The 21655-nt window shown below is 50.6% G+C and overlaps 1 protein-coding gene across 4 annotated transcripts in view; it reads left to right on the forward strand.

Moving 5' to 3' along the window:
* Nucleotides 1-21655, forward strand: part of TOR4A (torsin family 4 member A) — a 78987-nt gene that overhangs the window by 17465 nt on the left and 39867 nt on the right. Inside the window, exons 2-3 of one of the 4 annotated variants that reach the window (XR_012648369.1) lie at nucleotides 12369-18315; nucleotides 19434-20588. Coding sequence is in view for 2 of the 4 variants with exons in the window: in XM_075015608.1 (XP_074871709.1) it covers nucleotides 12406-13680 (1275 nt within the window). In the remaining 2 variants the exon portion in view is untranslated. Of the gene's footprint in view, nucleotides 1-11; nucleotides 130-12368; nucleotides 20591-21655 lie in introns of those variants that run through there. The other 3 variants (XM_075015609.1, XR_012648370.1, XM_075015608.1) reach the window with 3 other exon arrangements.

Genomic DNA, 21655 nt, shown 5'->3' on the forward strand with positions numbered 1-21655 from the left:
AGACAGCGTGCCTGCAGTGAGGGGATCCTCACTCATCCTGCCTGGGACAGCTGCTGCTGCTCCGTTGCCTTGCAGGCAGGGACGAGAAATGAAGCTTTCCCAGTTAGCCCCAGAGGAAGAAGCTTTCTGGTAACTGGTCTCTTGCTCTCATGCTCCTCTGTCCATTCTTTCCTGCTCACTCTCTGAATTGCCTTTTTCTCTTCCAAGGGCCCCATACCAGCAGCTCTACCCCATGGCCAGGTGGGACTCCAGCTCTCTCCAGCCTGCTGCACACACTTGGTGGGGCCATGGCATTCTTCCAACTGCAGCTGAACTCTCAGATCCCAAATCCTGTGATTGTAATGGTGTCTTTGTATGGGCCTGGCATTTCCTCTGGGGCTACCTCCTGATCTCGGCGGGGAGCGGGGGCATGGTGGAGTTCAGAGGTGCAGCAGCTGGGCAACCTTTGCAGCATGTCAGTCCACTCAGAAATAGCTTTTCAGGAAACAAAGCTGGTGCCACCAGAGCCAGATGTGTGCAGATGTTTGTGTCCTGGAGGGACATGTTGCAAGGTTAGGTGCCTTTCTCTGGCACCAACAAGGCAGCTGGGAGAGGGGCTGCGTTCTTGTCCCCAGTTGATGAGGTTGGAGGGGATCCTTCTTGTTCAGTTGTGGGAGTGGTACTCTGCTGGGGCTGGGAGAGCCCCTTGTTCATTGGTCCCTGAGGGTCACTGTTGAACACCTACCAGCACCATCTTTTATCTACTCTCCCCCACCTTTGCCCATCATTTGGCTGATCGCCAAGCCTGACAAGACCTAGTCTGACTTTCTTCCACACCCCCGCCACTACCCCATCTCCTCTGCCAGTCACTTTGAGGGACGCCTGCTTAGTGTCGCCCTCCAGGTCTTTCCTTGGCCCCATCCATCTTCTACTGACCTCCCTTCTCTCCTCATCTCATGTGCTCAGTCCTGCTTCCCCCCATCTTCCTCTGACTTTTTCCCAAAGCACCAGGCCAGCCCTAGTGTCCCCCAGAGGAAGAGAACATCCTTGGCCTCTAGCTGTCTCCAGCTCCTGTCTCCCCATCACTCTAAACTCACGGAAAGAGCTACTGACAACCATTGACTTCTTGTATTCTCCTCCCCTTCCTGCTGGGATGCCCTCCTACCTAGCACCTCCGGTGTTCCAAGACTGGCCTCCCCATCAGACCCCTGCGTGTCTGAGATTCTTCCACTAACCCGCCAGCTGCAGATTTGTTCTAATTCTGAGAGTTTTTAGTTTTTAGTGTTTCCCTTGCATGAAAACTGCCAACTTTTCACTTGTAAGGAATGTGCCAGCAGGAGCTCAATAATGCTGAAGGGTTTGGGGAATGTGTCCTTCAGAGATCATTTGCATGAAAATGCAAAGGTGTGCATTGTGTAAAAAAAGCCTGATGGGAGCAGGTGAAGTAATGAGGTTTCGTCTATTGTAAACAAGTCGTTGTAAAGTCACAATTTATGCTATCACCCTGTGTAAGAATTGTGGAGTCTCACCAATGCTTGAAGTTGTTGTGGGGGTACAGGGCAGTCATCACTGCTGTGTGAGGTATGGATTGCCCAGGGCTCCCTCCATCTAAGCATTGTGAGTTGAAAAAGGTGGGGAGGGCTCGTGGTTGAACCAGCTGGCTGGAAGCCTTTTGGCTACACAGCTTTAAGACTGGTTTGACTAGTTCTCCCCCCGCCCCCCAACTTTTCAAAGGTAGACCTAAAGATGAGTCTATAGTTATTCTGTGAGATCCCCCTTGGTGGATATTGAGATGCTGTGGCTAGGCCCAGAGCTCAATGCCAGTATGAGCTGATATCACTGGTAGCTGAAGCCACAGAGAGCTGGAATCACAGGGTTTTGCCTACAGCAAAACCCACAAGACATCAGTGGGCAGTCGGTGGGGCAGCTGGCAGGGACAAGCAGAACACTGAACCAGCACAAAGGGGGCATTGCCTCAGGTTCAACGAGGGAATGCATCAGGGTGGTGTTTCAGGGCCTGCACAGACTGGACAGAGTTGTAAGTGGGGCATTTGAAGAGGAGTATGGAGAAAGTTTGGGTGTGTGGATTGGCACTTTGCAGTATTGACTGGGGAGCCTGAGAGGCACAGGACACTGTTCAATCTATTTGAGCTGGAACAGTTACTCGAGGGTTGGTTATGAACTCTGGTGTGGTATTTTCCCAAGCTTATGCCATGTGACTTTTCTGCCTCTTTCATTAAAAGTTTCTTTCCTACACTCAGACTCTGTGCTTGTGAGTGGGGAAGCATTACCTCTCCGAGGCGCCCAGGGGGGTGTGAATTTCCCAGGCTACTGGGTGGGGGCTTAAGCGGGTTTTACGTGAGATAGATGAAAAGGAACCCCTAGATGTTGAACCTGGCCCTGGTTGCTGCCGACTCCTTCCGGCAGAAGGGTTACACAGTGAAAATCCAAACATCAAAATCCTGAAGTGTTTTTGAGCAAACCAAAGAATTCCAGAATTTCCAAATCAGATGTTGCCTTTCTCTGATGCTAAGCTTCACCCTCCCATACTGCCACAGGGCTTTCTGGCAGCTGCACCTTGTGAGTCTCATTCCCATTCTCCACTCTGGGCCAGACTTCCTGACCTGACTACAACTCCCACGAGGCTCTGTCGGCAGTTCAGGAGGAGGTTGAAACACTACAATCACGTGATGCACTGCAAGAGGTCAGCAAAAATAAGATACATCAAGGGCAATGTAGGCCACCCTGGGACCCCTGGCCAGAGGGGAACAGGAGGTAGCTGAAGGATGAGGCCCTTGTGACACCAAGGCGATGTGGCAGGCAGACAACTTTGTCAAATCACCTGAGATAAAATGTTTCAGTTCACGTCAACAAACCAAAATATCTTGATCTGAGTTGTCCTGATGTGAAACCTAACATTTCGTTTAGATTTTCCAAGACTTTTGGTTTTCGGCCAACAGATCTTGAATTTTTGAGCTTTTAACAAGTTCCGTGTTCCAGCCAGCTGTACAAATCACCATTTCTCCCCTGAGAATGGCCAGACTGGTACTATTCTGAGATCTAATTCTACCTTGAACCTGAAGATAATAATGCCAGGAGCTGAGACAGTGCTGCCCTAGGGCTCTCCCCCCAGCATTGCCACCACTTCAGCTGAACTGAACATAGCACACTCTTGAAATGCCCTCAAGTAGACGCAGTCACAGAGCAGCTCCTCTTCTTGTTTGGAGCTATAAATTACGTTCTCTTCTCCATTAGTTTCACCAGCCAAGAATGGTTAATTCAGAAACATTTCACTATCCTGCATGGTGATTGGGTCGCTAGCTTTGTGATATTTAAAAATTGGACACTCCGTCGGGAGTGCCAGAACTTCCCACCCCCTGCGTCTTCCCCCCCAAGGCCCCTCCCCTACCTCTTCGCCCTGGGGATCTGCCTCTCTCCTACCTATTCATCCGAGGCCTTGACCCTGTTCAATCCTCTTTTCCCCTTTCCCTTCGCCCCACCACTCAAGTCAGGAGGAACTTGTCTGCACAGCCAGGGCTGGGAGCCCCAGCTCCTGATGCAGGCAGGAGGCAACCTGGCTGAGTAGGGGCTGGTGGGGTGATGATCCATCACCTCTCCCACCCACAGTAACCAAACTTTGGTAGTACTCACTGGACAAAGCCAGTTCCCCTTTTCAGCTGGACTTTCCAGTCTACCTGACCACCCAACCTGTTGAAGGAGCCAATGTCCAAATTTACTTGGATGTGAATTTCAGAGAGGCAGCTGCGATAGTCGGTTTCAGCAAAAACGAGGGGTCCTGTTGAAGACTAACAAATTCATGAGGGCGCAAGCTTTCATGGCCTACAGCTCAGTTTGTCAGATGCATGAAGTGGCAGCTTCAGCATGGCAGGGATTTATAAGTGCATACAAGGATGGAGACATCACCTTATCATGTGGATCAGTACTGACAGGTCTGTTCAGTCAGGGGATGTGTCTCACTTCCCGCGGCTGGTGAGAAGGTGAGAATACCCAAATGAGAAAATTAGTCTTTGCAATGACCTAGCCCTTCCCAGTCCCTATTTAGACCAATTCTGATGGTGTCAGGTTTGTATATAAATTTCAGCTCAACGATTTTATGCTGCAGTTGTCTGTGCTTGAGGTTCTTTTAAATCAATGTTTATTGTGCAAGGTGGCTTTGTTTGGCACATAGAGGGTAATACAAAAATGCAAATAAGTAAAAATGTTTCCAAGGAGCTGTTTTAAGACTTTTAGGTAAAAATTGCAAGTATCTCAAGCTAGATTTACAGTGGTGCTTAGACAGCTAAAGAGACAGAAAGGTGCTTATTGGGAATTTCAAAAGTATCTAAATAAGTTATGCACCTAACTCCCATTGGCTTTCCCTAGCCTGTTTGGTTCGTGAGTTGTCTGTTATGCCTTGTGAAATTGTATCCGCTTGGAGGCAGGGACTGGCGGTTACAATACATTTCATTCAGTGAAATGGCTGAGGCCTTAGGGCTCCACAACAATAGAAATAATAGCAGACCTCCTAGTGCATTTTCAGTGCAGTCCTACTAGGGATTATAATGACAGAAGCTGGAGTTTTGTCAATGTTCAATTCAACTTCTCTGATGTCATCATTTAAAAACAGAAGAGAAGACTGAGGGGTGATTTAAGAGCAGCCTTCAACTTCCTGAAGGGGAGCTCGAAAGAGGAGGGTGAGAAACTGTTCTCAGTGGTGTCAAATAGCAGAACAAGGAGCAATGGTCTGAAGTTACAGAGGGGGAGGTGTAGGTTGGATATTAGGAAAAACTACTTCCCCAGGAGGGTGGTGAAGCACTGGAATGCGTTGCCTAGAGAGGTGGTGGATTCTCCATCCCTCGAGGTTTTTAAGTTCTGGCTTGACAAGGTCCTGGCTGGGATGACTTAGTGGGGGTTGATCCTGCTTTAGGCAGGGGGCTGGACTCGATGAGCTCCTGAGGTCCCTTCCAGCCCTATGATTCTATAAGTCTATGAAAAACTCCTCAGTGACAAAGCTTCTATTGTCACTCTTATCACAGCGTTCCTCAGGCAGGAGGTTCCTGCCTGGGGTTTGCAGGCATAGAGGCAATCTTTGCATGCTTGGAGGGCAGTTTTATTTTCAGAGAGTGGTTGAAAGCTAAAATAGATTGCGTTGCAGCTGGTCATTATTCATTAGTGAGTTTGTTATAACATTGGGTAAAATTTTACTGAACTGTTGAGTTTTGACATTAAAACCAATTAAGCAGTGAATGATAAGAGAAAAAACTGCACATAGTTTAACTAGCTGTAGCAATTCTGGGTAATTCATACTGAGTACCCGAAGCATGTAGTGTTTGGTTTACTAATTAATTTGTTTAGAAATGTCTATTCGAGATTAGAGTCGCAGTTGTCACTCGCCACATGGCGCATGTGACACTGGGGTGTGGAGATTGGCTCTGGGGCTGCATTTGGCTCTTGGAGCCTTTAAACGCGGCTTCTCTTGCAGCTGCACATGAATGCCCCCTGCTCGAACACGCCCCCCGCCCCAAGGCCCTCCCTCTGCCCTGGTGGCTCCCGTGGAGGCCCTCAGCTGCCTAAGCGGCTCTGGTGAGTCGCCGGCATTTACAACAGGAGGGCTGGCAATGCCTGGCTGGGGGGGAGCAGGCGGGTGTTTGTTTGGGGTGGGGCTGAGAGAGCTGTGGTGAATACAGAAGGGTCACAACCACAAGTGTGGCCATCTTTCAGTTCCCAGTGGACACCACTGAATAAGGGAATTATTGTCAATCAATTTTTTTACCATAGAGCTGATGGGCAACTTCTCCATTCTCAGCGCAAATCCCAAATGGGAGTGAGTATTTTTGCAGATTGAGTTCCCTGGCTTGGTCTTTGTGCTGTCCAAACAGAGAGTAGTAAATAGTCCCACCCCCGAAAAGCCTGGTGTCTGAACTCAGACACAGGGTAGGGGAAAAGGCAGAACGCACAGGGTGACCCTAGAAATTTAGGTGCCCTCTGTAGCCCCTCTGTGGGGGCAGCAGGCCCCATGAGGGGGTGGGGCAGCCCTTCTGCAGGAGGGGGGCTGTGCTGAGGGCCATGGGGGGCAGGAGCAGAGCAGGGAGACAGCAGGGTTCAGGCCCATCCCACATTCACCCTCCAGCAGTGGGAAGCAGAGCGACTGGCCCTAGCCTGGTCCTCCTCCCTGGCTTCCAGCCACCTTGCCTGGGGGAAGGGGAGAAAGGGTGGAACGGTGCCCGGCACTCGCCGGTGGCAGGAAGCCAATGCTCAGAGCTGGCTGAGTGGCACACGTGGGGCTCGGTAGCACCACTTACTGCTGCTGTCAGTGAGTGCAGGGCAAGCCCGACCCCTGCCCCTGGTGTTGGCCCCCTGCTAGGCCCCTGGGCCACGTCACTCAGCTCAGGGGAAGGGGTGGGAGGGGCAGGATTGGGGCAGGAGAGTCCTGGGCCTCACCCCTCTCCAGAGACAGCACTGCTGGGCGCAGCCTGCATCAGGAGGGAGATGGGGCTGGCCACCAGAGCCAGTGCTGCCCCATACACAGCACACAGCTGCCGAAGGCACCACTCAATGGTGTCCTACACGGCTGCCTACTTTGCAGATTGGTAGGGACAGCCCTGCTTGTCCCTTCCCTCACATGCTTGTCACCGGAGCTGCCCAAGCCCACAGCTTGGGAAATCGGGAGGGTCCCAGTGAAAGGGAGCTGAGAGCCCCTCAGCCCGCGCAGGGAAGCCTCCATTGCCAGCACATCTAGGAGCCTGTGCAACCTTCTTCTCAACAGAATCTTTCCAGACCATTCAGCTGTTGTAGTGACTGACCCTCCTGGTCTGTCTCTTGGCGTTTCCACGGTTACTCGTAGGCATTTCTCCTAACTGGTTCTGCTGCTTCTAGCAATGACGTAAAGATGACGTTCACCGACACAAGGTCCAGGGGCTCATTTTCCTGGTGATTAATGTTCAGATAGACTGTAGTAGGGTTGGCAACTCTTGCAATTTTGTGTAAAGAATGTGCCAGCAGGAGCTCAATACTGCTACAGATCTGGGGAATGTGTCCTATAGAATGGGGATGGAAAGAAACCTTGAGCTTATCTGCAGTAGGTTCTATTGGCCCTGGATGGTTGAGGATGTATGTAGGAAATGTGAAACATCAGCAGAAGACTCTGCCCACTATCTGTAGAACATCATGACCAGCACACCTTTGGAGATGGTATGCACTGATTTCTTCTCTGTAGAATGGGATAGGAAGAATATTGGAAACATCTTAGTGGTGACCAATCACTGTACCCAGTACACTCAGGCCTATCTCACACATGACCAGAGAGCCACCACCATAGCACGAGTATTGTGGGAAAAGTACTTTCCAGTGTTTGGACTCCCAACTTGGACACACACTGACTCGGGGCAAGACTTTGAGAGTTGCCTCCTGAAGGGGGTGCTGAAGGTGGTAGGAATCAGAAAGTCCAGGACAACCCCTTACCACCCACAAGGTGACCCTCAGCCAGAACTATTTAACCAAACTCTATTGGATATGCTGGTGACGTTGCGCCCTGAGCAGAAGGCAACCTGAAGTCAGCATGTTGCATTTTTGGTGCATGCCTACAATGCCACCAAGAATGCTACCAGAGCCACCTCCCCATATTTGCTGATGTTTGGACGAGAACCCAGACTACTCATAGACCTATGTTTTGGGGTGTCAGCCAATGGAGAAAGCTACAAGACACATCTGCAGTACGTTTCCTGACTAAGGGAAAAACTGTAGGATGTCTACTGTTTGGCTACGGCAGCTGCCCACAAGAGCACAAATCATAACAAACACCAGTATGATGCAAGAGTGTGCCTGCAGGAGCTCCAGCCTGGGGACAGAGTTCTTCTGTGAAATTTAGGTGTTGCTGGTAAACACAAGATTGCTGATAGATAGAAAGCAACACCCTGCTTGGTGGTGGAAAGACTTAGGGACATGCCTGTCTACAGGATTAAACCTGAGACTGGATCAGGTCAAGAAAGACAGTACATGGAAATCTCCTACTGCCCATGGGAGAATTGATTGGTGCCCTTCTGAGGTGGACTATGACATGGGACCGGGGCAAAAGAAAGTGCAAGACCTCATCCACTACCCACACAGGCAGTGGGCACTGTGGGGCTAATGTACCTTTACCCAGCACCTTCAACAGTGACTCTGAAGAGGATGAGGCTCCCATGGAGCCTCTTCGAATGGGCACCAGATCCCAGATCCTATCAAGTGAACATGGGGAAAGTTTAACATCTTCAACGCTAAATCCCAGGGCAGACTTGTTTGGGCCTGTGGCTGGAAACCCTCCTCCCACAACAAGACTAGGCTAGGGTGATGAGTTTGTCCCCTTCACAGACAGTCTGGAGGAGAACCGAGCATGTTTAGATACACCTGAATGAGTGGACGGAATTGATATGCAAGTCGAAGGTGTCACTGATGCCCAGGACATACCTGTGCATGAGGAAGAGACACAAGGGCCTATGCCAGCACAAAGGGAATCCTCAGGAGGGCTCCCCCCTTGCTCCTGTCCTCAGAAGAGGCTCCCACAGCCCCTCTTATGCCCACATTCAATAGGCAAGATAGAGTTATAAAGCTCATAAACAGACTAACTTAGGAGGCACCTTGAGTGGTTAGGGAGGATGTAATCCACCTGGCGCACAGACTTGTGGAAGCCATAGTGGGTTTTCTCAGACCCTTAGAAGGGAATTCGTGTGGATGGTGTAATCAGAAGTGTGATTTGCTGGGACGACAAATTCTCGGCCGCAGGGAGGATGTGAGGAATGTGCCAGCAGGAGCTCAATACTACTGAAGGATTTGGGGAATGTGTCCTATAGAGATCATTTGCATGAAAATGCAAAGATGTATATGTAGTGCCTTGTAAACAAAGCCTGATGGGAGCAAGTGAAGCAATGAAGTTTCATCTATTGTAAACATGTTATTGTAAAGTCACAATTTATGCTATCACCCTGTGTAAGAATTGTGGAGTCTCACCAATGCTTGAAGTTGTTGTGGGGGTACAGGGCAGTCATCACTGCTGTGTGAGATATGGATTGCACAGGGCTCCCTCCATCTAAGCATTGTGAGGTGAAGCGGGGAGGGCTAGTGGTTGAACTAGCTGGCTGGAAGCCTTTTGGCTACACAGCTCTAAGACTGGTTTGACTAGTCATCATCCCCCCACCCCCACTGTTCAAAGGTAGATCTAAAGATGGCTCTGTAGTTATTCTGTGAGAATCCCCCTTGGTGGATACTGAGCTGCTGTGGCTAGGCCCAGAGCTGACTGCCGGTATCAGCTGAAATTGCTGGTAACTGAAGCCATGGAGAGCTAGAATCACAGGTTTTGCCTACAGCAAAACCCACAAGACAGCAGCCAGGTGGGCGGCTGGTAGGAGGAGCTGCGAGCGACCAGCAGGAATGGCTGGCAGGCAGCCAAGGGGGCAGCCGGCAGGGGCAAGTGGAACACCAGGCCAGCACAAAGGGGGCATTGCCTCAGGTTCAACGAGGGAATGCATCAGGGTGGTGTGTCAGGGCCTGCGCGGACTGGACAGAGTTGTAAGTGGGGCATTTGAAGAGGAGTACGGAGAAAGTTTGGGTGTGTGGATTGGCACTTTGCAGTATTGACTGGGGAGCCTGAGAGGCACAGGACACTGCTCAATCCATTTGCACTGGGACAGTTACTCGAGGGTTGGTTACAAACTCTGGGTGTGGTATTTCCCAAGCTTATGCCATGTGACTTTTCTGCCTCTTTCATTAAAAGTTTCTCCTACACTCAGATTCTGTGCTTGTGAGTGGGGAAGCGTTGCGTCTCCGAGGCGCCGGAGGGTGTGAATTTCCCAGGCTACTGGGTGGCGGCTCCAGCGGGTTCTGTGTGAGGTGGATGAAAAGGAACCCCTAGATGTTGAACCCGGCCCTGGCTGCTGCCCACTCCTTCCGGCAGAAGGGTTACATTGTCATGAGTGATAAGGTAATTACTGTTTCCTTAGAGCCCTGGCTCCAGAAGAGAAGTGGGATAGGAAGTGATTTCAGCCTTTCTTCTTAAAGGAAATTCTAGTTTCCAGCTCTTGTGGCTGTGGAGAAAGCTTCAAAACACAATCCCTCATGCACCCCAAGCTCAAAACACAGAAGGTGAAAATAGAACACTACAGCTATTATTTGTACATAAGCTCACAATTTGAAAGCCAATCTCGTGAGCTTTGTTAGGCCTGATTCACCATTTTTGAACATTTGGGGCTGGCAATACAGGTGTTTCTTGTAGGTCTGCGTAACCCAGTTCCTCAAACTCCCTTTGTGCACTCAGTTTGCTGGCTCTCAGCTGGAGGGCTTGAGGGGCTAACCGAGGTGGTGTTACGGTGACACATCTAACAATCGGCACTGTCCAGGGACTAACTAGGAACTCTCAGCGATTTGAACAGCAGAGCCTCTAACAGAAGGAATTGCTGCCGTAAGCCATATTTCATGTGTACGATGTCTCGGCCTTTCGAAAGCAGCTGGAAAGTAACTGGAACGAGGCCAGCAGGCACCTACCTTGGGAGGGGAGGCAGAGGACTGGGCAGACTTCCCCAGCGCTTGCTGTGCCTACAGGCAGTTGCGTTGTCTTCTCATTTAGTGTGTTCTGTGGTGAATGACTCACAATTTACTCTCATGGTAGGGAAGCAAAAACCCTCCTGAAAAAATGCTCTAGAAAGGGGAGAATGAGACATTTCCTGCTTCTGCAAACATAGTGGAAAGAGGCAAAAAGCAGATATATTTTCTGCCCTGGCAAAGAGCCGGGGGCAGAGCAGGCTGAGCTGAGAGCATGACACTCAGGCGGTCTGCTGTGGATTAAAGACCCTCTGCCACCATTCAGGGTGTCTGCAAGGTCATCATAACTGGCACAAACTGGCTTCTTCTGTGGCAGCCTGGGCTCAGGCCATGCATCCACTGGGATGTGGAGAATGAAAGCTCCTCTCCTGCTGGGTGTATGGCCAGGGGAAGGGTAAGAGACACGCCTTGCTTGGGAGGTGAAGTGGGTCAGACGAGGAGGGGCAGCCCCTTGCCGCCTGCTACTTGGCCAAGGTCCTCTTGGCTAATCTGCCCAGTCTCCTATCTCCGTCCCTCCCTCCCGCTGAGGCCCAGTCGGGCTGGCCATTCATCCCAGGACACTCCAGCAATCGGCATAGTCACTGGCCCACACTGTGGCTTATGCTCCTCCCACTAGGGTTACCAGCCCTCCCAGTTTTGCCGGGATCTGCTGGACGGTGGCTCTGTCTCCCAGACCAAACTGGGAGGTTTTGGGCTGCTAAAAGTCCAGCAGTCTGGCGTGGCTTCAGCAGCCTCCCCACCTGCCCTTCCCTGCGCTGCCCGCAGCACTCCTGGGAGCGGCTGGAACATCCCTGCAGCGCTTGGGAAGGGACAAGGGGCTCTGTACTGTCCCTGCCTCCAGCACTGGCTCCGCAGCTCCCATTAGCCAGAAACTGTGGCTGGTGGCAGCTGCGGGGCAGTGCCTGCAGGCAGGGCAGTGTGCAGAGCCCCCTGCTCCTGCCTCAAGGGGCCACATGGCTGTGCTGCTTTCAGTAGCAGCACATGGACCCAGGGCCAGCAAGCAGCCTGCCTTACCCCCTGTGCTGCCAGCTGGGTACTGCCAGGGGCAAACATTGCCCAGATGGATCCTGCCCCCATCAGACCCTCCTGCAACTCAACCGCCTACCCCAGCCCAGAGCCCCTCCTGCACACCAATGCCCTCCCAGAGCTTATACCCCACACCCCTCCTGCAACCCAGCCCACTGCCCAGCCCAGAGCCCCTCCTGCACACCAACGCCATCCCAGAGCCTGCACGTTGCATGCCCTCCTGCACCCCAAGCCCTACCCCAAGCTCAGCCCACACTCTGAATCCCTTGGCCTCAGACCAGAACCCCCATCCTGTCCCATCCCCCAACTCCCTGCCCTAGCCCCATGAATGTGTGGAGAGAGCGGGCGAGAGATGCAGTGAGTAGGGAAGGGGCAGGGTAAGCGGTGAGGCAAGGGCGGTTGGGCTTGTGTGATTAGCCAGCTGGCAACCTTACCTCCTGCAGGGCTGCCCTTCTGCAGTTCTCCACCCCAGCAGTGGTCCCAGCCAGGACGCTCTCCAGCCCTTCAGGCACATCTAGTCCCTATAGCTAAAGGCACTAGAGATGGAGAATCCCCCATTGCCCTTGGTAGATTGCTCCAGCAATTAATCACCCTCACTGCTGAACATTTGTGCTGCCTTCCTCATTACAGTGTGTCTAGTTTTAACTTCCTGCTGTTGGTTCTTGTTCTCCCTTGCTCTGCTAGATAAAAGCACCTGGTATTCTCTACACATGGAGGTATTTATGCACCACGGTCAAGTCACCTGATGCTTTTCCGTCCATGTATTTTCACGCTGTCTTTGTGTTTTTTAGAGAAGACACTCTGAATGGTGTATGAGAGGCAAGCAGGATGGACAAAAGTCAGCCCTGCATCGAGACTCCCATGGCTTCCCGGAAGATCTCTCTGATTTCCTCTCCTATGCGGGCAGTCATCCGTCTGCGACGAAAAGTCGTGAAGAAAAGCCGCCTGCATCTGGACCATACCAGAGAACTCTCTCCAGAGCTGGTCCAAAGTAGGCTTCTTCGAAGGCAGGTTTCCATGAGCCAAACACACCTTTGCCACCCTTCCATGTCCCTCTTTAATCAGGCCAGCTTTGAAAATTCTCAGTACTTCACCTTTGACACCTCTGTGGACCACTCAGCAATGAGTGCGTACAAACGGAAGAAGAAACGCAGGAAGTCCAAGATAGTGTTGTATCCAGAAAGCTCCAAAAAGTACCTTCCAGCCGAGCAAAAGAGTAAAGCAAAGCGCTGCCTTCTGCTGCTCGTTGGCATCATCTTTTTCCAAATACTCAATGCTATTGAGAATCTGGATGACAACCTTCAAAAGTATGACCTAGATGGTCTGGAGAAAACCATGCACCGAGAAGTGTTTGGGCAGAAGGTGGCTGTGGAAAGAATTATGGAATTATTGAATGACTATCTGGCCACCCACATACACAACAAGCCCTTAGTGATCTCCTTCAATGGCCCAACTGGGGTCGGAAAGAGCCACGTTGGTCGGCTGCTAGCTAAGCACTTCCGTTCAGTCATGGGCAATGACTTTGTGCTTCAGTACTTTGTGATGCACCATTGCCCAAATAAAGAGGATGCTCCCGCTTGCCAGTTGGATTTGTCGGAGAAGATTTCTGAGATGGTAACCAGAGCGGAAGTAGAAGAGAAGATACCATTGTTTATTCTGGATGAGGTTGAGCTCATATCGCCGGTCCTGTTGGAGACACTCAGCAGATTTTTCCAGCCCAACCAGACCAATGAGTTCCTCAATGCCATATACATTCTAATCAGCAACATAGGGGGCAGTGAAATCACAACATTTGTCCTCCAGAATTTTTCAACCGACCTTGTGCACCAGCCGGGCAAAATTGAAGAACTTCTGCACATTATCCAGCCTATTCTGATCCACTTCCATCCTCTGTGGAAGTTTGCTGACATCATCCCATTTAGTCCGCTGGAGAAGAGTCATGTCATAAAGTGCTTCTTGGAGGAGATGATGCAGGAAGGGCTGTATCCCGATCAGGTTCACATTGAGAATTTATCCAGTCAGCTCAGCTATTACACTACAGGAGGCAGGGAGTATGCCATAACTGGCTGCAAGCAGGTTGGAGCCAAAGTCAATCTATTGTAGCAGCACATCTAATTAAGACCTGTTCTCAGCACTTTGCAGTCAATGGAGAGTGCCTGGTGCACATGACATGACTGACAGCAGAGTTTGGCCATGAGCTTTGCTCCCCTATTGATTTATCGGACTTTAGTCACTAACCTCCCAACGTCCTCCAAATAATTGCCTGTTGGCTAAGGCCAGGCTGTCTCTGTGAGGCTATGTCTGCAAGACAGTTATAGCCCAGGTCTGAGCTTGGCTCAAGCCAAACTTCCTTGCATCCACAATGTCAATGTGCTCGCCTAGGGCTCAGATCTAGGGTCCTTGGACCCTGAAGGAGTAGGGGATCCAATACCTATTGCTTTCCTGTGTTCATGCAGCCCCAGCTTGACTTGGGTCCCAGAAGTCCTCCAGTCATATCCCAGAGTTCCCAGTGGCAAGGAGGAGCACTGCAGGAAGCCAGCACAGCAGCAAGAGAGACATTCTGCCTGGCTGAGCGCACTCCCTGTTTCTGCGCCAGCTCCGCCTTGCTGGTCTGCTGCGCTTGCCCAGGCGAGGCAGCTGAGTGGATAAGCAGGAGGTGGCTCCTGAGGTCGGCCCTCCCCTGGCTTTGCTGACTCAGAAGCTCTGTGCAGAGTGGTTGTGCTCTCCGTGCCTTGCCCTCGGCCCACGCTGCCCTCCTAGGGCACCCACTTACGCTTAAAATGCAGTGTGGACTCTCAAGCCCAGGTCCCCTGACACAGGTCAGCTGATGAGGCACACTAGCCCCAGACTCACGTGGCTGTTCAGACACAGCCTCCACTCCTACTGTGACCTCTTCCGTGCCCCTTGCACACAGATACCCAGGGCTTTATTCATTGGTGATGTGTCAGACGGTCTAGGAGTTGAGAAGAAATCCCACAGAACATGTCTACAACAGGAGCAATTTAATGGGGAGGTATTTGGGTTGACAGTCTCAGCATTTGGGTCTCGCTTTGTCTTCAAACACAAAACTTTTTTTTTTTTTTTGCCTTTCTGATGTCTGTCTGGACCTTGGATAAAGGCTAGTGGGCGTAAGCGCAGTCTAGCCAGGATGGAGATTATGCCGGCAGCTAGGGGAACCATTTGGAACAGCTGGTGCAGATTGTGTCTTGGGGTTAGTAGCGTGCATCCTTGGGGACTTTTTCTCTGCTGCTGCTTTCGGGTTCCCATGCAGTAGCAGTCTCTTTCCACTGTTGTTGGTTACGTTAGAAGCTGCAGCCTTGTATACTTGATGGGGACCATGCCTTTGACACTTCCAGGCTAGAGTCCTACAATGCACTTTCCATGGGGCTACCCTTGAGAGCTACTCCAAAGAACCAGCCAATGCAGAATGCAATTGCCTGCATGTTAAGAAGGTCTTTCTCATGTGACTTTTGGAATAACTTTACTGCTTGTTTGTTTGTTTCTGAGTAGCTTCCATAGCATTGATTACCTACAGCATAGATTACTAATCTGTCTGTTATCTGTGCCTGTGATACGTGCCACCCACACTTAGCGTTTCAGGTCTTTAAAATATGACCCCAACTGGCAATAGTCTGTTGTCTAACCTTCCTGTGTCTCCATCTAGCTCAAAATCAGCTTGTTGCCTTCATACATCCCTGCAAGTAACTCTCCTTCAACATTCATAGGCAATGGAAGAACTGATAAAAATAACATGTAATTAAATGAAGGTTTGGTGATTTTTTAAAAAATGTAGTTATATAGACCCTATCCTGTTTGTATTGATTTAAGTAGAATAATGTGAAGAAATTCCACTGGACATTCTGAAAAAATATGAGTATATAAAAATTTGGTTTGGACCTTTTTAGAAGGTTTTTTAGTTTTCTAAAAATAAAATTGAAGTAAATTACAAAAAAGAAAAGTAAGTCTGAATCAAACCTCCAGAATGTTTCATTTTAAAAAATATCAAAACTTTTTTTAACTTCTCTTCTGAAATTTCTTGGGTGGGGGTTGCAGGTTCAGCAAAACAGTTCAGTGAATGTAACACAAATTCATGGCCAGTTTCAGTTCATGTAAAACTGCATTTGCCAACACCAAAAACGTTTCAGCAGAAACTTTCCACGCAGCTGTAAATTTCACCCAGGTTCCGATCTCTCTGATTTCAGCCAGAGGATTTTTTCTCATTGCCTCCAGTGGCTGAGAATGAGGCGCGGCGTATCTGTTGCCTGGAAGCACCTTGGAGAGAAGGAAAGACACTGCCTCTTGCTAGTACCGACCACGTGTGCATTTGGGTTCAGGGGAGACCATCACCTCTCCATGGTGAAAGAGCAGCCCTGCGTCCACCGTGAGACTCAGCAGCATTCACTTGCAGTCAGAAGCCAGCGCGCTAGCCTGTGTGATTTAAGGGCTCTTTTCCAGCCGCTGTTCTGAAAACGTGGAATACGCACAATGGGAACTTTCTGAGTTTCCGCTGTAATAATAGGAGCCAGTAAAGAACAAAAGTTAATGTCTGTCTCCATCAGCCCCGACCTTACAATAGGCTATTGCCGCCTGTAGGAGGGACTGCCCACCTCCCTCCACCTTGTGTCGCCCCTTCCTGGCTTTGCTCTGCTGCCTCCAAAGGGTCCCTCGAGCTCATCTTTACTGGCCGCTGCTATGCCTCATTGCCTCGCCCCCTCTCTCTCGCGCCCCTCCCCCACAGCCCTTCCCCCCCAGCTGCCTCAGCCTTCTCACCACATGGGTCCCTGACCCTTCCCAACTCCACTGCTTCGCTCCCTGATGGAACCACCAGCTACACTCACGCCCCCCTGGCCCTGTTGCCTGACCCCTGTTATGCTTACTGTGCTTGGGCTGCTGCCACCACCCCATGCAGCACTCAGACACGGTGATGCCTTCTCCCCATCTTGCAGCACTGCTGGTATCTCATCTGCCACTGCTTTCCTCCACCCAGAGCCTTTCAGCCTCAGGTTCCCACTGCCCGCTGCTCATGATGGTTCTCCCATGGCCTCACTGCAGGACCTGGAGTAAATCGCTGGCTGCCTCAGAGTGTCAGCTCCGGCTCTGTAAGACGGGGGTGCTGTAACAGATGCAGCTCAGGGGGCTAGGGAGGCATTAATGTTTGGAAATCACATAGCAATTCCCAGCTGGGAAGTGCCACAGGCGTGCACAGCTCTGCTGTTCTTTCGTCACCATGAGCAGAGCAGAACTCAGGGTTACAAACACTGGAGTTACAAACTGAGCGACAGCCGCGCTCCTCGGTTGGGCCTGGAAGTACGCAACCAGGCGGCAGCAGAGACGAAACGGAGCAGCGAATGCTGTATGGCACTGCGTGAAATGCAAACTGCTAGAAGACGAAGGAAGAGGGTGGAGACGACCATCTGACAGGTACGGAAACCGCTGAGTCTTAGTGGTGACCAAGCTCCACTCCAGGGCTACTTGTATCTCTGAGATTCTACTGTAGTGCCGGCAAGACCATGGGGTCCTCCCAAAGCCCCCTCCCGCCTCTCCTCCCCCGAGCTCATTGATATGGTGCCCATGCAGTCAGCTGGCAGTTCAGCCAGGAGATCCTGAGGTGAGGTAATCCACTCGGGATGTTACGTGCCGGTCCCTGAGGCTGAGGAATGACATGTAAAGCCCACGGACGGGCACTCAAGAGCTACTTCGCTTCTATGCATGATCCCATCACTCAAGCTGTGTCTACACTATGAGATAAAATCGAATTTAAAGGAGTTAGCTTGATATTAAAATGTCACTGTCTTCACAGGTAATACTATTAGCTCGATTTATTGAGCCGTAATATCAATAACAAAATGTTGATATTACCGGATGGGTATAGCATCACTTTTGAATTTAAAATCTCAGTAAAGGCTAGTGTGGAAGCACCATGTCCTTAATTCAAATTTATTAGTCTCCAGAAGTGTCCTGGATGTATCCCACAAAGTTACGCGGTGACCTTCCCAATATGGCCACTTCCTTGTACACTGCTCTCCATCCAGGTGTGCAGGAAGAAGGTCACAGGAAGCCCATGAATTTTTGATTTGGAATTGGGATTCAGCAGCACCCAACTCTGCAAATATAAAGGGTTCCCATAATAAAAAAAAATTCCTTTGCCCATCGCATCACACCTCATCAGTAGCAACTGCATTGGTAGCCATCTCCTGCAATCCTGATCACTCAGGATAGTGATCTGCCTAGTACGTCTCAGGGTCACAAGAGAGTCCCGGGGGGGACCCATCAGGAGATTATGGATCTTGCGATTTGGGGAGACCAATCGGTGGCAAAGAGGCTTCGCGTGGCCAAGAGAAACGCAGCAATCTATGATGTGAGGTGACCACCCAAGCTTACTCCTGAGACTCAGTGCAATGCTGGGTGAAGGTGAAAGAACTCTGGCAGGCCTATCAAAAAGTCCAGGAAGCCAACCAAAGGTTAGGAATGGGTCCACAGACCTGCTGCTGTTATCAACAGCTGCACATGCTTATGGGGAGCAACCCCATCACGGAGTCCGGTCTTAATTACGACACTTCTGGAGGCCCTGGTATGGAGTTTGGGGTGCCCCAGAGGAAGAGGGCAACGGAGAGGAGGAAGTGGGCAATGAGCAGGGGACCAAGGAAGTTCTTCCTGACAGCCTGGAGCTCTTCACCATACACCTGGAACTGGTCCCCTCCATGCCCGTCCCTGAGCCCCCTGGACCACGCTGTTCAGGTGAGTATTTATTCTGCATTCTAGAAGCTGGTTGGGGGTGGTTGTAAGTATAGGGTTCTGTTTGGGTACAGGTTTGCTATGTTTCTGTGCCCCTCAAAACAGCATGTTAATGTTTCTTGGGATGGAGTGCTTTTCCTTTTTGCAGATCTCCTTGAAGGCCTCATCCAGGCACTCGTATTTTTTACGAGGTTCTTGGGCAGTCCTGACTTGTGGCTTCCACAGTAGCACACCTTGCCATGCCAGGCAACCGGACAGCGATCTGGTGTCATGGGGCCACACAGCATTTTAGCAAATTTTCCAGGCTTTTGGTCACACAGCATGAGCAGGTCTTCTTTATCCATGTCTGTTAGTTTTAGGAAAGTAATGTCTTCTTTGGCAACCTACAGAAGTATGGGAATTTGCATCAGATTTTTTTTCTACCATGCTTCCAGCCCCTTTATAGTTTTCTGCAGCAGCTGTTCCCCACCCCACAGTGCGGTTTGCAGGCTTCTCCCCTCCCATGTCCCTTTCCACCCAGCATTTTTGTTATTTTTCAGGACTCCCTGGCACCACACGGCTGCTTTGCTCTGATGGGTGTCTTCCCTCCCATATTCCTTTCCACACACAGTATTTCCTTTTACTTTTGAGGAATCCCCCACACCCCGCAGATGCTGGGCTCTCCAGGGCATCTACCCTATCCGCATGTCCCTTTCCACCCAGCATTTCTTTGTATTATTTATTGCATGTTTTTTACATTTGTTTTATTTTACATTGAACCCCCTCGCAGCCGTCGATGCAGCTCTAATCGAACCCTTCCCCCCATCCCCTCTACGTGACTTGATCACTGGGGAGGGTTGCTCCAGGAATGGCCAAAATATTTCCCCTTCCCCAGGACACCCACAGGACACCTGGTGGCTGCCTGTGCTTCGCAGCCCTCCCCTTCCCTGAAAAGTGGACAACTGCTTATAGCTTATGGCAAATGACGTATTGTGAAATGCACATTTACTAGCCCACCCTTAATAAGCCTTTAGCAGCCTTCAAAAAAGAAACTTTCCTAGATAGTAGAAACAGAGACCCATTAATTCCATTTGAAAGCATATTATGTGAATTGTATCTTAATTTTGACCTTCACTTTCCAGAGGCAATGCCAGTGGGGGAGAGAGGAACAGAAGGAGAAGAAGTGCAAGCAGGATGTTATCCTGCAGCACGTGGCGTGGAATGAAGCAGAGCACACCCAGCTAACAAAGGACACTGCTCAGTGGTGTCATAGGACAGCTCAGTGGCGTCAGAGTCAAGCTGAGTTGCAACAGAGAATGCTTGACTTACAGCAACAGCAAGTGGAAAAGCACAGCGAGGCTGCGGCAAAGCTCATAACGGTAGTTATGGAGCGAATGGAGGTCCTGCGCTCCAGGCTGCAGCTTCAAAAGGACTCCCAACACAGCAGTGCAGGAGCTGATACCTGCTGCCCAGAGTCCTCTGAGGAGAGGTCACCCACCCACTGTTGTTGTGGTCCATGAATGCAAGGAGGGAGGGCAAGGATAGCCTGCTGCTTCAGCCCCAAAGGCCATTGCAAAAGGCTATTCAAGCACCCTTGAGAAGGTTTCTTTTCCTGGCTACTTAAACCTCTCCTCCACCCAAAATAAAATCATTCCTTTGAGCTCAGTGTGATTTTGTGGCATGCAGGAGTGGTAGGGAACACAAATCATAGTGGGAGTTAGGGGGGGCTGAAGGCACAGCTGCCCACCACTATGCCCAGGTCTGCAGTGGATGCGTAGCACAGGGAACCCGGGCAGGCTGGGGGAGGTCTGAAGGCACAGCTGCCCGCTGATACTCCCAGGTCCGCAGTGGATGCACAGCACAGGGCACTCAGGTAGGTTGAGGGGAGGCTGAAGGCACAGCTGCCCACTGATACTGCCAGGTCCAAAGCAGGCACGTGGCTGAGGGTAGCCGAGCGGCTTGAGGGGTGTCTGAAGGCACAGCTGCACACCACATGCATTCTACATACTGCAATTTAACCCCCTCCCAGCAAGTGAAAGCATTCATTCATTAAGACGGTATGATTTATTGGCATTATGTCAGAGAAATACGTGGGTAGCATGTCTGTTACAGATGATTCATGAAGCTATGTTTTAAACCGTCCCTTATTGCTGCTGCCTCAGTGTGGTTACTGGTGGATGGTTTTATAGGCGGCTGTGAGAAAGTCCTGCCTATGGCCTCTGCTTTGGAATTCCAGATGGATGGGAAGGTCTCCCACCTGGGTTCACAAATGGTGTGCAAAATAGCACCCACTATAATCATGGTGGGAACATTAGTGTCAGAGAGGTCCAAACAGGTAAATAAGCATCTGAACCTCACTTTTAAATGGACAAGGGCACATTCAACCATCATTCTACACCTGCTGAGTCTGCGATGGAAATTTTCCTTGCTGGGGCGCAGGGCTCCTTTGTGGGGCTTCACAAGGCAAGGGAGCAGAGGGTAAGCAGGGTTGCCCAATATAACAGTAGCAATCTCCACGTTGCCAATTGTGATTTTCCAGTTGGGGAAAAAAAGTCCCATCCAGGAGCTTTCTGTACAGGCCAAAACTTTGGAAGACACACGAGTCGTGAACCCTCCCTGACGATCCCACATTGATGTTGGTGGCATGACATGACCTTTGTGATCTACCAACCCCTGCAACGCCATTAGGAAGTATCCTTTTGGTTTATATACTCCAAGACCAGGTGGTCCGGGGCCATGATGGGGATGTGCATGCCATTTATTGGCCCACTGCACTTAGAAAACCCCCTGGGCATCAAAGCCATCCACTATAGCCTGCACCTCTCCCAGGATCATGATCTTCCTGAGTAGATGCCGACAGATTGCATGGGCCACCTGCATCACCACGGACCCCACTGTAGCTCTGCCCACCCTGAATTGATTTGCCACTGACTGGTAACTATTGGGGGTTGCAAACTTCCACAGTGCACTTGCCATTTGCTTCTGAACTATTAAAGTCGGCCTCATTTTTATGTTGCTGTGCTTAAGGGCGGGGGCCAGCACATAAAAACGTTCCATAAAAGCGAACTTGTGCATGCGAAAATTCTGCAACCACCGCTGGTCATGCCGGGACTCCAAAACAACATGGTCCCCCCTCAGTGTGTGCAGGTCTCACAAGTCCAAAACCACTGTTGCGCTGTCACCAGGGCAGCCAGCAGCGCTGACTTGTCGGACCATATTTGTGAGGTTTGCTCTTCCAAACCATTGTTGTCGTCATCAGCAGCAGCAGCAGCAACACCATTGTGATACTGAACTGTTACTGAGCTTTGTAACTGAAGCAAAACTGTGCAACAGCCAGTGTGGTTGCCGAAACAATGTGTGCTGT

The sequence above is a fragment of the Carettochelys insculpta genome, chromosome 21 (genome assembly GCF_033958435.1).
Source record: "Carettochelys insculpta isolate YL-2023 chromosome 21, ASM3395843v1, whole genome shotgun sequence".
Taxonomy (NCBI): domain Eukaryota; kingdom Metazoa; phylum Chordata; order Testudines; family Carettochelyidae; genus Carettochelys; species Carettochelys insculpta.